At 42.5% G+C, this 16,695-nt stretch overlaps 1 protein-coding gene across 1 annotated transcript in view; it reads right to left on the minus strand.

Annotated features, from left to right (window-relative positions):
- PNPLA1 (patatin like domain 1, omega-hydroxyceramide transacylase) overlaps window positions 1–16,220 on the minus strand; it is a 75,347-nt gene extending 59,127 nt beyond the window's left edge. Inside the window, 1 exon segment of the mRNA XM_020999643.2 lies at window positions 15,859–16,220. Within this exon segment, the coding sequence (XP_020855302.2) occupies window positions 15,859–16,063 (205 nt within the window). The 5' untranslated portion in view covers window positions 16,064–16,220.
- Between the last annotated feature and the right edge of the window lie 475 nt (window positions 16,221–16,695).

Below are 16,695 nucleotides of genomic sequence, written 5' to 3' on the forward strand. Positions count from 1 at the left end.
TGCCATTTTTACATCACATCTATGTAAAGCTTGTTGTTGTTAAGTCATTTTTTCATCAGCAAAGTCTGGAAGTCCCCTATTTCACTGAATGTCCATCTCTTCCCCTGAAAGATTATGCTCAATTTTGCTGGGTAGTTGATCCTTGGTTATAATCCAAGCTCCTTTGCCTTCTGGAATATCATATTCCAAGCCCTCTGATCTTTTAATGTAGAAGCTGCAAGGTTCTGAATAATCCTGACTATGGTTCCACAATATTTTAATTGTTTCTTCTTGGCTGCTTGCAGGATTTTCTTCCTGACCTGATAATTCTGGAATTTGGCTACAATATTCCTTGGAGTTTTCAATTTTTGATCTCTTTCAGAAGCTGATCAGTGGATTCTTTTGATGACTGTTTTACCCTCTAGTTCTAGGACCTCAGGGCAATTTTTCTTTATGATTTCCTGAAAGATACTGTCCAGGCTCCTTTTTTCCATTGTGATTTTCAGGTAGACCAATAATTCTTAAGTTACCTCTCCTGGATCTATTTTCCAGATCAGTTGTTTTTCCAATGAGTAATTTTACATTTTCTTCTATTTTTTCATTCTTTTGATTTTGTGTTACTGATTCTTGATGTCTCATAGAGTCATTAGCTTCCAATTGCCCAATTCTAATTTTTAATGAATTGTTTTCCTCAGTTAGCTTTTGTACTTCCTTTTCCATTTGGTCCATTTTACTTTTTAGGGAACTGTTTTCTTCAGTGTACTTTTTTCCCATTTTAAAAAATGAATTATTCAGTTTTTCTTCTACCTCTCTTATTTGACTTTTAAAATCCCTCTTGAGCTCTTCCAAGAAGGCTTTTTGGGCTTCAGACCAGGTCACATTCCCCTCTGAGTTTTCAGATGTATATTGACAATGTTATCCTCCCCTAAATTTGTGTTTCGATCTTCCCTGTCACCAAGATACTTTTCTCTGGTCATTGTTTTTCTATGTTGCTTCTTCCTCATGTTGTTTGCCATTTTTCTGGCTTTTGTAGTTGATCTCTGTTTCTGAGGTATGGTGGGCACTGTCCTAGGCTTCTTGTACTGGGGGATGGGGGCCTGGTTACTGGTTTGCTGAGGTGGGGCTTACCACTGGCTTACTGAGATGCCTCCTTTCCTGTACTGGTCCCCCTCAGCCACAGCAAGAATCATCTTTCCTGTTAATCCCCCTACCCTCACCAGCTAAAAGACTGCTGTATCTAGTCTTTCTGCTGAATCTACTACTTCAAGATTTTTCCTGGGACAATATTCTCTGGGTTTTTCTAGGTCAATAAGGTATGGTGAGAGTGACTTACTGCTTACTCTATCATCTTGGCTCCCAGAGGTTGAAATAGGTGTTGTTAAGTCATTTTTCAATTGTGTTTGACACCTCATGACCTCATTTGGGGTTTTCTTGGCAAAGACACTAGAGTGGTTTGCCATTTCCTTCTCCAGTTCATTTTATAGGTAAGGAAACTAAGGCAAACAGAGTTAAGTGACTTGCTGAAGGTCACATAACTAATAATGTCTGAGGCTGGATTTGAACTCATGAAGATGAGTCTTCCTGATTCTAAGCCCAGTGTTCTATCCACTGCACTACCCAGCTGCCCCTGTAAGGCTTAAAGGTTTGCAAAGCATTTGACACCCACCGATCATCTATCTCATTAATACAAACTCCCCAGCTAGACATTTAAAGTCCTCCAAAAAGCCCTGTTGTCTTCCTGTGAATGTTTATTTCAGGGCATTCACCTCCACATGTGCTAGGTTCCACCAAATGGACCTTTTTGCTGTTTGAACTTAGCATTCCATTTCTGGCCTCCACAACTTTGCACAGGTTATCCCCCAATGCATGTAATGCATACTCCATCTGTCACTGCTTCTTAGAATTCTTAGCTTCATTCAAGGTTCAGGTCAAATGCAGTCTCCTATAGGGAGTCTTTGCTGATTCCCCCTAGAAGTTAGAGTTCTCTCCTTGCCTATAAAATGATATATACATACACTTGTCAGGATCCCCATGCCAAGACCACTCCTCTCTTTTCTCTTCTTTCTTTTTACTATTAGGAGACACCCTGTTTTCCAAAGCTAAGGTCCAGCAAGCAAATTGTGCCCTGAGTTTGGCACAACAACAATCCTTTGTGCTCACCCTCTGGATGAACTCTGTTGCAGCTAAATCACAGAATTGACTCAAGCCAGCCCCAGGTGGTCCCTGAGCTCAGACAAGCACCTTTAGGAACCATATTCTGGTCATGAAGCCCTGCTATGAATAGAGTTTTTCACTAGGCAAACATGCCTCATTGTTGCTGCTACCTCTCATTATTATGGCTACAACTCACCATCTGGCTCCTTATCTAGCCATGACTATATGTATCAAGGCTTAGCCTTGCTGTCTTGGGTCTCCTTGGTCCTAGCACAGACCCCAGAATGTATGTCTAGTTTCCCTCTCCAATGGAATTAAAGAATGCTTTTTGCTTACAACCACTGTTAGCTCTTTAGTTTAGTTTTTTTTTTCCAGTTTAACAGTTGGTATATAACCTCAGTGGCTCTTAGGTCATTTATTTTCAGAGTTTGACATATTTATCTGTTTACTTGTTATGTCCTCCTGTTTTGTCCCACCTCCAAGTGAATCTAAGTCCCTTGAGGACAACTGCCTTTCTTTTCATCTTATCCTTAGGGGCTTACACATAGTAAGCACTTAATTACTACTTTTTAGCTGCATTAGACTGGACCTCTAGTCTGAGCTGCATCTCTGTCTTGTTCTTCACAGCTCCAAACTTTCTCTTCTATCCCTCAAGCCCCCTATGCCACTCCACCCCCTCTGCCCCAGTCAATGACTTCACCTCCTCCTCAACCAAAGTTACCTCTGGGCTCCCTTATCAACTCTATTCTCAATCTCAAAATTCTCAACATCTTTACAAGTCCACTGCCTCTTTGCTCTAGTGTCCGAAGAAGAGGTGGTTCTCCTTTGTAAGGTCAACCCAACTGTGTCCTCACAGTGGAAGGTAAATGTTTAACAATGGGCTCTCCAAAAAAATGTGCCTGGGGCATACTTCAAGAGTTTGTCCTATTATAGTGCCTAGACTGGGAACCTGGGTAATAGAGAGAATTGTGGTAACCTTAACAATAATAGAGAAGTTCAGAAGAGGTGAGTTTTTTTGGAGAAAGATATTAAGTTCAGGCCTCAATTGAATGGCCTTATTTTTTTCATTGAAATATGGGGCAAGGTTCTCACCTTGGTTTGGGCAAAGGGAGGTTTGAGGAATTCTGGGGGGAGGAAAAGTTTTGAATAAACCTCTTCAGGATTGTTGTTGTTCACCCTTTATTCTTGAAAAGGACCAATGCTATCAGGAGGGTGATGTCTTGACTTGCAAGTGAACTGGATTTAAATGAGGCAGGGCTGTGCAAAGTCATCAGTGTCACTCTTTCTCCGGAGTTGTTGGAGTCCAGAGGCAAGATGACTGGTCATGGCCCCTGACGCAGTGGGAGGCCTTAGTCTTTTTAAGCCAAGGTCTTTCCCACATCTCAGTTTGTTTGAAGCAATTCCTATTCAATAATTAAAGGCTAAGTAAGAATTGAGGCAAAAGATAGACTACTCTGCCTTCACAAAAGAATCAGCCTGGGAGGGGAAGACCCTCAGAGTGAATCAATAAGGGAGATATAAAAGCATTGCCTTGCCACAGTAAGGGCCCAGTTGAAATTAAGTAGCATAAATTTACAGTGGACCCAGGCAACATAGTTTCAGTATTTTCTCTAGCTTTTTTTTTTAGCATCACATGAGTGGGTAGAGTTGCTAGGATTTTAAAATTTTGAATCAATATTTGTTAATTGCATTGTTCTATAGAAGAGGGCAGCAAATTGTCACAGTGAGCCAAAAAAAGGCAGTAAGCCTTTTTTCTACTCCTTGAGAAAAGAATGGTTTTCATAGTAACAAACCCTTATTGTAGTTTTTTAAAGAGTTTGTCCTATTAACCATGCCCTCATTATCCCATTTTTAATTATTCCCTACTGTCTATAAGTAAGTGAGGTCATCTCCATCCTTAAAAAAACCTTCACTTGACCCTGCCATCCTCTTAAGAGATCTTCCCATATCATTTCTACCTCCATTTTCTCACTACCCAGACAATCACGCTATAGTGAAAGAGGCAGCTGGACTTGGATTCAAAAGAACTAAGTTGTACAAGGAATTGAGAACAAGCTTAGTCAATGTGAAAAGGCTCTATAAATGTCAGCTATTTAGGCCCTTCTTGTGGGTGACGCTTAATTCACCCCTTGGTGATATGCTGTCTCCCTCTGTTCTTCATTCCCTTGTATGTTAGCCCTGTCTACCCAACGAGAAGGGTAGATCCTTGAGGTCTGGGGGTGGCCTTTCTTGAACCCTTCGAACATACAACCACACACACACACACACACACACACACACACACACGCACACACACACACACACACACCACCCCCACACACACCCACCAGTTAGGGACACAGTAAATATTTGTTAGAATAGGTTGCATGTAGGGCTTAGGTCACAGTCTAATAATAACCATATATAACTATAATCATTGCCTTTTGCATAAGTTTTCCACCATTTCTATTTATACTGTATATAGCTTGTTTTGTACAAATCTGTTTGCACGTTGTCTCCTCTATTGGATTGTGAGTGTCTTGAGAGTGGGAACTGTCTTTCTGCATCCCCAACACTTAGCACAGTGCCTGGCACATAGTAGGTGCTTAATAAATGTTTATTGATTGATTGTCTCATTTCACCTGGTAACAGACCAGTAAGCAGCTCCTACGCTTATTAACCCCCCTCTCATTTTACAGAGGAGGAAACTGAGTGATTTGTGAAGTGACCTGTATAAGGTGACACAGGGAATAAGATTCAAATCCAGGTCTTCCTCATTCCAAGTACAACGTTCTATCTCATATGCCATGCTGACGAAACTCTAATAATTCCCAACACCCTTTCCCGTGTACCAGATGATAACACATGTATTTATATGTATTATCTTAATGAATCCTCACAACAATGCTGGGAGGTACGAGCTCTTAGTATCCCCATTTTACAGATGAAGAAACTGAGGCTAACAGCATTTAAGTGACTTTTACACAGCTAGTAAATCTCTAAGGCAAGAACATAGGATGAGAGATTTGGAGCTAGAAGAGACTTTGAAGGTTAAGCTCAACCCTCTCATTTTAAAGATAAGGAAACTAAGGCACAGAGAATTTAAATGACATGCCTAGGATCATTAAGCTAATAAGTGTCTGAGATAAGGGGCAGCTAGGTGGCACAGTGGATACAGCACCAGCCCTGGAGTCAGGAGGACCCGAGTTCAAATCTGGACTCAGACACTTAACACGTACTAGCTGTGTGACCTTGGGCAAGTCACTTAACCCCATTGCCTAGCCAAAAAAAAGAGTCTGTGATAGAATTTGAACTCAGATCTCCCTCACTCCAAGTGTAATACTCTATCCGTTGTGCCACCTAAAAGCCGTCAGAGCCCTTATTACTTCTGTATATCACTATTTTCCTTTCTGAATAAAATGTCTAGAAAATTATAAGCTTATAGTTTAAGCTTGTGGTAGGCAGAAGCAAGCAAAAGCCTTCGTTCCATGTTCCCTGCCAATGGAATGCTGCCTGCCACATAGTAGGTGTTTTAATAAATGCTTGTTCCCTTCTCTCCCTTCCCTCCTGCCCTATGGGCTGAATATCTAACCATCCTTTAAAAGGCTAACTCCAACCTCACCTCCCAGGAAGCCTCCCTCCTTTTACACCCAAGGTCAGTAATGCTTTTCCCTCTGAACCCATACAGTACTTTCTTTGACACCTCCTTCCCATGTTCATCCCAGGGTAGTAAGTATTATGGGCATTTAGGTGGCTCAGTGGATGGACTGCTGGGCCTGAAGTTAGGAAGACCTGAGTTCAGACACATACTAGCTGTGTGACCTTGATCAAGTCACTTAACCCTGTTTGCCTCACTTTCTTCATCTGTAAAATGAGCTAGAGAAGGAAATGGCAAACCACTCCAGTATCTTGGCCAAGAAAACTCCCAAAGGGGTCAAAGAGTCTGACACTACCAAAAAAAAAACCAAAAAACAAAAAACAACTAAACAACAGGTGTGTATTACAGCTGTGTAGGTGTTTTATCTCCCTGATAAGCTCCTAGTGAGGCTCATCACCTGTCTTATCAAAACTTTGTAACTTCCCCAGCTGGTTTGTACATTTTTCTGCATACAACAGATACCTAATAAATATTTGTTACAACAATGAAGGAGTGGTGTCTAGATAATGTGGCAATGTGCAAGGAAGGATTGGTATTTGTGCCAAAGTCTTTAGCCCAAGTCAAGAGCCAAGCAGGGACCCAGTGCCCAGAGAGGCTGACCTCAGCCCCAAGTCCTCCACCTCAGGCCAGACTATCTGGCCAAGCAGGACTTCAATTCCTACCTCATCCCAGGACACGTGGCTCATTAGCAAAGGGCTTAGGTAATAATAATAAAAATAACAATAGCAGTCAACATTCACCTTGAGCTTTAACATTTACAAAGTGTTTTATATCATTTTACTCTCAGATAAAATAAAAAATAGGCAGTGGAATGTGATGCCTAGAGAACTGGCCTAAGTTCAGCCCTATGGAATGGACTCAACCTCTCAGTGCCCTAGGCAGCTCTCTGAAGCTATAATTTGCAGAGAAAAGGTCAGACTTGAATTGGTGATGAGAGCTTCCTCATTCAAGAATGCCCTGAATCAGAAAAATCAATCCAGTCCTCATTCCCATCTTTACATAAATCCTGTGAGGTAGGTGCTAATATTATGCCTCTGAGGCAAAAAGAGGTTAAGTGACTTGCCCAGGATCAATCAGTTAGCATTCATAGCATTCATCCACTATGTCACCCAGATGCCTTTGGTGGCAATAAAATTCCAACAGAATAAGATAAAATAAGAGCTGGGCATGCCTGGGAGAGCAGAAGAAATAGATTTCAATCCTATTTCTTACAAGTCCTATACTTGCTGGCTGTGTGACCTTGGCAAAATCACCTTACCAATATGAACTTCAGTTTCTTCATCCATAAATGGGGATCTCAATTCCTGCCCTGTCCACCTCACTAAGTGAGATCATAAAGTGATTTGTAACAATGCTGACCTGTAGAAATATGACCTGAGAGTGCTCATTTTTTCTTTTCCTTTGGGATTTCCCATATAGCTTGTTCAATTTCTTTTTATGAGATTGGGTTATTAACATTCTCTGTCTCTTGTTGTGTTAATCTGGGGTTACCGAACTCCAGAGGACTGTTTTTTTTTTAAATTCTTGCTAAACTGTATACAGAAAGATATCTTGACAAGGTGGGCATAAAGGGTCCACATGGGAGGCAGGAAGATGGCTTTGTGGCCCTGGGCAGGCCCCTAAACCTCTCAATCCCCCCCCCAGCAACTCTTTAAAATATTAAATTACAGAGGAATTGCCAGTCCTCCTTAGTGTAGGGAGTTTCCTTACCAGGAAATTATAGATCTCAACAACAACAATAAAAGAGTGATACTGTGGAAAAAGCACTGATTTGGGAGTCCAATCCCATTGGTGCTACTTACTTAGAGGCAGCTTGGATAAAGTGCTGGGCCTAGAGTCAGGAAAAACTGAGTTCAAAGCCAGCCTCAGACACTTCCTAGCTGTGTCGCCCTGGGCAAGTCACTTAACCTCTGTCTGTCTCAATTTCCTCAACTGTAAAATGAGAAGGAAGAAAACATACATTTATTAAGGGCCTATTATGTTGTGGGCAGGCAAGTGGTACAGTGGATAGAGTGCTGGGCCTGGAGTTAGGAAGATTCATCTTCCTGAGTTCAAATCTGGCTTCAGATACTTAATCCTGTTTGCCTTGGTTTTCTCATCTGTAAAATGAGGTGGAGAAGTAAATGGCAAACCAGTATCTCTACCAAGAAAATCCCAGATAGAGTCAGACATGACTGAAAATGATAACAAATGTATTTTGCACCATGCTAAGCATTTTACAAGTATTCTCTCATAACCTCCTAACCACCTTGTGGATAAAAACAGCATCTACCTCCCAAAGCTATTGTGAGGATCAAATAAGATAATATTTATAAAGTGTTTAGCACTGGTACCTAGTAGGTGCCAAATAAATGCTTGTTATCATGCTTTCTTCTTGCTACCATACAACGTATGGATGTTGGGCACTTCATTTTAATCTCCCTGTTCCTCATTTCCTCATTTGGAAAATAAAAGGGTTGAACTAGATGGCCTCTTTTACTCTAAATCTATAATCCTTAGAGGCACATCCATAAACTGGAGCTACAGAACTGTTTGTGTTTGGGACTTGTTGTTGTTGTCTTTATTGTTTAAGACTTGTTCTCCTTGCCTTGCCAAGGCTGGCAGTGCAGCAGCCACTCATAGGCTCAACCCCACTGTTGATCGATGGGCTTGGAAGCTTTGACTCATTCTATCACCAGTCTTGCCTGCTTCACCTCTCCTGGTGGTTCTTCACCGATGGGGGCTCGCCATATTGTTAATGGACTTTATTGTAGACAGCCTTACACTACAGAACTCCCAAACCCAACTGATCTACCAGCCTCAGCCTCCAGGAATAGCAGGGATTATAGGCATGTGCCACCTCACCCAGCCAACAGCCAGATAATATTTTGAATGAGAAAATAATATCAAAACTAGCCCCATTAGACTTTAAGCTCCTTTCATTAGATTGTAAACTCCTTGAAAGCAAGAACTGTCTTTTGTCTTCCTTTGCACCCCAAGTGCTTAGCACAGCTCCTGGCATATAGTAGGCACTTTATAAATGCTAGTTGACTGTCTGATTAATATTAATACTCTCAGATGATTTATCAATTGGCTATTTTCCCCCAGAAAGGGCATAGCACTTTCCCCTTAAGATAGCAGGATTTAGAGCTTGAAGAAACCTTAGAAGTCAAGTAGTCCAGTCATTTGTCAAATGAGACCTATGGGGTTAAGTGAGCATCCGAGGTCACACAGGGAGGAAATAAATGCAGGATTCACACTTAGGTCCTTAGACTCCAGATCCAATATTCTTTCACAGTCTGCTCCCTGTTCTCCACCCTACTTTTTCAATGAGAACCTTCTCAGAATCTCTCTAAAATCTAGAGTCAACAAGACTCACCCCAGAAAAGGCTGGATGTTAAATTTGTCTTTGGCATCCACTAAACCCCTTTTGTCTCTGTCTCTGTCTCTGTCTGCCTGTCTGTCTGTCTGTCTGTCTGTCTACCTCTCTCTCTCTCTCTCTCTCTCTCTCTCTCTCTCTCTCTCTCTCTCTCTCCCCACTTCTCTTGTTAGCACCTCCTGCCTCATCACCATAGCATCTTAAACCCTCTACATTCTGGCTCCAGCCAGCCTTGTTTCACATCATTCCCCTTCACACACTCTAAATTCCAGCCAGACTAGACTGTTTCCTGAACTCAGCATCCCATCTCTATCTCTGCATCTTTATACAAACTCTTTCCCCATGTCTGAACTGCAAGAAGGCCTCCTCTCCAACTCTTAGGGATTCTTGGAATTCTCCAAGGCTCCAGTCAGGGGCCCCCTCCTACCAGAAGCCCTCTAAATTGTCCAAGGTCACACAGCTGGAAAATGTCAGCACTAGAATTGGAGTCTACATCTTTTGATTCCCAAGCCAAGGATCTTTCTACCATACCTCACTGCCCAGTTTTTATTTTTAGCAGTTACATTAGTTCAAGTTGGTAGCCTCATGCTGTGGGAAAATGGATTTTTGAGAGATCTCTCTGTTCTCAGCAGTCGAAGGTACTCTACCTTGAGCCTTCTCTGATCCCCACCATGATGAGTGCAGTTAACTTCATATTTACTGACCTGTGTTCTATTTCCCTAGTGGAAGGTAAACTTGTGGGCAGAAACTGCTTTTTTGTTAGTAGCCTTTAAAATCCCAATCAACACCTGAAACAGTGACTTGTTCATAGCAAGCAATTAATAAATGTTTCTTAAATCAATTAAGATCACCAGAGCTAGAGCTAGAAGAGTCTATTAAATCTAGCCCATTCATTTTATAGACCAAGACACTGAAACCTAGAGAGGGAAAAAGATTTGCCCAAAATAACACGGTAAATAGCAAAGCCAGGATCAAGACCTAGACCATAGATATAGAGATACATAGAGATATAGATAGATAGGTCTATATAAATCTCTATGTATAGACACATACATACACATGCGCATTATATACATATGCACTTACATATGTGTATATGTGTGTATATATGCATGTGTGTGTATGTCTTAAATGCTGTTAAGGATTTAAGCTATGCTGAGATTTTTGGATTTAGAATTAAAAGGAAATTTGGCAGCCATATAGTCCAAGCCCCTTGTCTTTCAGATGAGAAAAATGAGTCTCAGAGATATTAAGTGACTTGCCCAAAGTCCCATAGGTAGTAAGTGGCAGAAGTGAGATCTGAACCAGAATCCTGTTACTGCAAATCTGTTTTTTCCACCCTACAGCTCTACCAGGTATCCAGTGCTTTCAGCTTACTTCTATTTCTCCCATCATAAAGAAAGCTGGTCTGATAAAGCAAATTGAGAGCATCTAGATGGAACATTGGATAGAGTGTCAGGCATGGAGTCAGAAAGACCCAAGACCTCAGAAATTTATTAGCTGTGTGACCCTGGGCAAAACACATAACCTCTATTTGCCTCAGTTTCTTCATCTGTAAGATGGGGGTAATAATAGCACCTATCTCCCAGGGTTATGGAGAGGAGCAAATGAGATAATAATTGTAAGGTACTTAGCTCTTAGTAAGAGCTATATAAATGTTACTTATCATCATCATCATTATTATTATTAATTCCCACTAAAGTGTTGTCCCTCCCAAGAGTCTTTGTGTTTTAATAAAGGCCACCTGGCAGAATTCTAATCTAGGAAAATGATTCTCCAGTGGTGGAATTTCAATCATCATTGGAGGTAATATTTGGGGGTTAGGACAACATTCCCAGGTCCCCTCAAATCCTAACACAGAGAGAACTATATAGTGTGATTCAGTGGGAAGATTCCTGGATTAGAAGTCAGGAGACATACATTCTAATCCTAGCTCTGCCACTATTAAGCTGTATGATCCTCACCTAGTCATTTCCCATCTTATCTTTGAGTCTTAAAGAATCACAGAATCCTGAGAGCTGGGAAAGACCTCAGCAGCCATCTATTCCCAGTGGTGTGGGTATGGGCTGAATTAATCTATACCTGCAAGGAATCTCCATTATAACATACCTGACAAGGGGCCATCCTGCCTCTGCCAGAAGTCCTCCAAAGAAGGTGGACCCATCACCTTCCAAGGCAGCCCATTTACTTTTAGACAGTTCTAATCACGAGGAAGTGTTTTTCATTTGGTGCCTATATTTGACTTTTTACAACTTTAACCCATTGCTCCTGATTCTGACCTCTTACAGCCCCCCTCGCCCCCACCATTCCCACCCTCCTCTCTATATATGTCAGACATTCAAAAGGACCCTGAGCCTTCTCTCCTCCAGGCTAAATATTCCCAGTTTCTTCAACCTATCCTCCTCTGACATGAATTCAAGGCTTGCTGAGAAACTCAAGGATGCTGAGAGCCTGGTTGCCCTCCTCTGAATGTTCTCCATTTTTATTAATTCTTAATCACTGAATGGGCACTGCCTCAAACTGAGACCTGTTAAAGACCTTAGCTTGAAAAGGCCAAGGTCCCCCAGTGCATCCTGGACCCTTTCTAGTTGTCCTGATTCATATCTGGCCACTGGACCCAGATGGCTCTGGAGGAGAAAGTGAGGCTGGTGACTTTGCACAGCCCTTCCTCACTTAAATCCAATTCATTTGTAAGTCATGGCATCACCTCCCTGACGGCATGGTCCTCTTTGAGAAGGAAGGACAAACAGCAAGCAGCAGAAGCAATCTTGTCAACAACCTTCCTACACTTTGATGCTCAGAATTAAATACAACATTCTAGATGTGGTGTGCTCAAGGCAGAGCACAGAAACAACTATCATCTCCCTATTATTAGAAACTGTGCCTTAGTTTCCTGCTATGCGAAAGAATAAAGGACAGCTAAGTAGTGAGGTAGATAGAGCACCAGGCCTGGAATCAGGAAGACCAGAGTTCAAATCCAGATTCAAAGACTTACTAGCTGTGTGACTCTGGGCAAGTCACTTCATCCTGTTTACCTCAGTTTCCTTATCTGTAAAATGAGCTAGAGAAGGAAATGGCAAACCACTCTAGGATCTCTGCCAAGAAAACCCCAAAGCGGGTCATGATGGGTCAGACATGACTGAAATAACTGAACAACAACAAAAATGTGAAATAAGGGGCTTAGGATAGGTCAGCATTTCTCAAATTTCTTTCCACAGGACTCTGAGGTGCCACATGATTTGAACAGGGCTTTCATGAAACAATTCCTACAACAGGGATATAGTGATATTTTCTCTTTAAAATAATAAATTTGAAATTATGCAAACATCAAAAGACGAAGTATAACAATATACAGCATAAAAGGATAGGCACAGGAGTGGCCTGAGGCCACATGTGGTCTTCTAGGTTCTCAAGTGTGGCCATACTCTATCCCCACCGCCAGATAGGGTATAAACCTGTAAAGCCATTGATACAGAGGTCTCCCAAATGAAAAAGTGCCCTCTACCAATGCAGGTCAGCAACTTCTCTGCAATTTAGTTTTAAAGGTAGATTGCTAGGTGGTACACTCAATAGAGAGAAAGGCCTAGATTCAGGAAGACATGAGTTCAAATCCCACCTAGTTTTGTGACCTTGGGCAAGTCAATTAACCTCTGTTTGCCTCAGTTTCTTCAACTGTAAAATGGAGCTCATAATAGCATCTACCACCCAGGCTTGTTGTGAGGTTCAATCGAGATAATACTCTTAAAATGCCTGGTGCCATGTAAAGGGATGTATTATTGCCAGCTATAATTATTATTATTATATTATTGCTTAGAGCACTGAGAGGTTAAGAAACTTGCCCCAGTCACACAGCAAGTATGTGTCAGGGAGAGGACTTGAACTATGATCTTTGGGTCCAAGACCAGCTCTCTAGACACTCTGACACACTGTTTCTCAGCAAGTGAGAAGGCGTACTTTTCTCAATTTTATACCACCATTTTCCTCCTGACTTTCCTTTATCCCAAGATTGTTCCATCCTCCCTTCCTCCCCTTCCCCTAACCCTGAAGAGCCTATATGGGTATTGTCAATATACACAGTTTGACTCACAGGCTCTCAGAATCAGAAGGAACAGGGGCCTCAGAGTCAGGAGGACCTGAGTTCAAATCTGGCCTCAAGACACTTGACACTTACCAGCTGTGTGACCCTGAGCAAGTCACTTAACCCCAATTGCCTCACCAAAAAGAAAAAAAAAGAATTAGAAGGAACCCCAGAGTCCAACCAATCTAACTTATACCTGTGTAAGAATTGCCTTTCACATGCCCAGCCAGTGGGTCATCTAGATTCGGAAGATCACCATGGATAGGGAATGTACCATATCCTGAAAAAGCCAAGCAGGTCTGACAGACTTCTACTTTGGAGCAACTCTAATGACTCAGAAGTTTTTCCCTCAATCAAGATTAAATCTACCTCTTTCCAAATTCTACCCATTATTCCTAATTCTGCCCTCTGGAACCCAGGAAACATGTCTACTGTCTCTTGCACAAGACAGCCTTTGAAATACCTAAAGACAGCTTTCATATCATCCTTCAGTTTTTTCTTCAGGCCAACTATTCCCCTAGTTCTTTCAGCCAATCTTCTGATTCAATAATATTCAGCCCCCTCATCATCTAAGGGAGCCTCCTTTGAAGATTCTCCAGTTTGTTGATGTTTTGCCTAAGGTGTATGTAGCAACTAGGACTATACTAAGTACCTTAGCTGTGGTCTGGCTGGGACAGAACACAATGGATCTTTTATACTCCTTTTCCCAGGCATTATGCATCTGTTAATACAACCTAAAATGACATTAGCTTTCTTAGTTAATGGCACACTATTAACTAATATCAAGTTCATACACACACACACACACACACACACAGAGCAGGTTACCTTTCCCTACTTGGGCTATGGATTTTTTTTAACCCAAGCATAGAACTTTGTACTAATCCCTATTAAGTTTCAACTTTTTCACTTATATCTATTGTTTCAACCAACTAAGTTTTTTTATTCTAAATTTATCATCCAATATGTTAGCCATCCTTCCCAGTTTCAATCATTCGTAAATTTAATGAACATTCTTTCTATGCAAGTCATTGATGAAAAGGTTGAACAGCCCAGGGCTCTAAAGAAGGCTGTCTGGGGATGTCCTTTTGATTAATCTCCTTCTATGTTTCTTCTATCCTTTTTTTTTTTTAAATCTAGCCTTTCAACCAGTTCCAAATCTACTGAGCTGAACTCTCATCCAGTCCACATCTCTCCAATTTATCCACAAGGATATAGGGGGAAGTGAACAAGGATTTAAGTGCCAGGCACTGTGCAAAGTACTTTTACAAATAGTTCCTCATTTTGTCCTCACAACAACCCTGTGAGATAGATGTTATTATGATCCTCATTTGACAGTTGAGAAAACTGAGGCAGACAGTAATTTAATTGATTTGCCCAAAGTGATACAGCTAGTAAATGTCTGAGCTGAATTTGAACTTGTTTTCCTGACTCTATCCACTGCATTAGGTGGCAGTCTCTATAGGAATATGTCAAATGCCTTTCTGAAATCAGGAAATACCATGTCTAACTCCTTCACCTCAGATCTACCTAGTAACCCTGTTCAGAAAAAGGAAATGAGGAAATATTGGGGAGCTGGACTTTTGTTGCTGTTTGGGTCTAACTCTTGACCCCATTTGGGGTTTTCTTGGCAAAGATACTGGATGATTTGCCTTTACTTTTCCAGCTCATTTGACAGGTGAGGAAACTGAGGTAAAGAGGGTTTAAGTGGCTTGCACAGGGGGCTCATATAACTAGGAAGGATCTGAGGCTACATTTGAACTCAGATCTTCCTGACTCCAGACCTGGTGCTGTATCCACTGTACCACCTAACTGCTCCAATATGATATATCTGCCTAGATGATATCTATGGTCTGTTTCAGCTTTCAATCCAATGATCATTTGAAATGTTGAAAGTTCTGAAATGTTCCAAGGCTCTTTGAGTGAGGGAAACCCTAGATTAGTTAATCTCTGAACCTTTCCTACTCCCAGCAAAGTTCAGAGAAAAGAATGCTGGAAGTCAGAAGACCTGAGTTCAAATCCCAGCTCTGTCATTCATTTTATAGATTTAGCGCTGAAAGGAACCTTGGTCCAAGCATCTCATTTTATAAATGAGGAAACTAAGGTCAAGAGATCAAATGACTTGCTCTAGATCATACAACTAGTTGGTCAAAGAGCAGGGACCATTATTTTTGAAGATATGTAAACTGAGGCTATGAGGTCAAGTGACTTGTCTAAAGTCACACATATACCTTAGCTCCAGATTCTTTTCCGTGATACCATATACCTTGGGCAAAGTCACTTTTTAATCCCTATGGGCTTCTGTTTCCTGATCTGTGAAAAGAGAAGGTGGAAGGAGATAATCTCTTCTGTCCCTTCCAGTCCTAAAGCTGTGCTTCTGTTACACTCGTATGTAAGGTCTTTCCTGGAAGCCAGCGTTTATTATTTTCATCATGTGTAGAAAAGCCAGAGGCAGAGGAGTCATTTACCCAAACTACCAGATAGAGGCAGGGGCCCCTGCCCACCCAGTGACTGGATTTCCCCTCCTGGGATGTGCTCAGGACCCCTCCAGTTCCCAAATGCCTACTTAGAAGTGCTTTGCTGGCACCCACGGCCAGGCTTCCTGCCAGAGGATTCACCAGGGATGTAGGGAAAGCAGAATAAACTCCTTACTCATGCCAATGCCGCACACGGTCAGGGCAGCCACCACGGAGCCGGCTGACGTCCCTACCACGCGATAAGCCGTATCCAGCATTCGGGGCGCCAGGTCTCGGAAAGCATCCACGGCCCCCACCTGATAGTAGCAGAGAAACCCGCTGCCCGAGAAGGAGATGGAGTGCGGGGTATCGGGGTCCCCCTTAAAGTCCTGTTCCATCATCTTTGCAGCTGTGGGTGGGCCTCCCTCGAGGCAGAGGATTCAGCCTCGAGCGCTCGCTTTGCTAGAGTCCCTCGCCTGCCTCCTCCTTGTCGGGACAAGCTGGGGCCTCCCCGGAGCGGACAAGGCGCCTGATCTGGGCCGGACGGCTGGCTCCGCACCGCCCGGGCCTGCTCTGCCTGAGTTAATTTCGGTCTAAAAGCAACAGCCACAAAGACTGTGGTGCCTGAAACCACAGGCTTCTGGCTGGGGAAGCAGGAATCCCTGTCGAGCCAGTGCAGGCGGCGTCCCGGTTGCACGATCCCAGCACCTGATTTAATTGAACTGTCAGCTCCCTCCCGAGCCCATTTTCTAGGGGGTTTGAGCCCTGGCCCACGTGGTGAGGGTGGACGTGGGGGGCAGTGGCAGGAGATCCCTTGCGATCTCCACTAGAGGGGCAGCTCAAGGGTCCCCAAGTTCAACCATCCTCAGAGACCTGCCACTAACTAGTGCCTCTGCTAGCTCAGATCTTCAGCCTGTTGCAAAATCAGGCGATGGTTATCTGCGGGTGGGTGTCTCCCTTCTTAGCACGGTGCTACTGCGATGCTGGGTGAGGGAGTGAGTTAAAGGGTTGGCATTTCTCCTGAGGGAAGGTG

Source organism: Phascolarctos cinereus, unplaced genomic scaffold (assembly GCF_003287225.1).
Source record: "Phascolarctos cinereus isolate Bilbo 61053 unplaced genomic scaffold, phaCin_HiC Scaffold_5;HRSCAF=322, whole genome shotgun sequence".
Classification (NCBI taxonomy): domain Eukaryota; kingdom Metazoa; phylum Chordata; class Mammalia; order Diprotodontia; family Phascolarctidae; genus Phascolarctos; species Phascolarctos cinereus.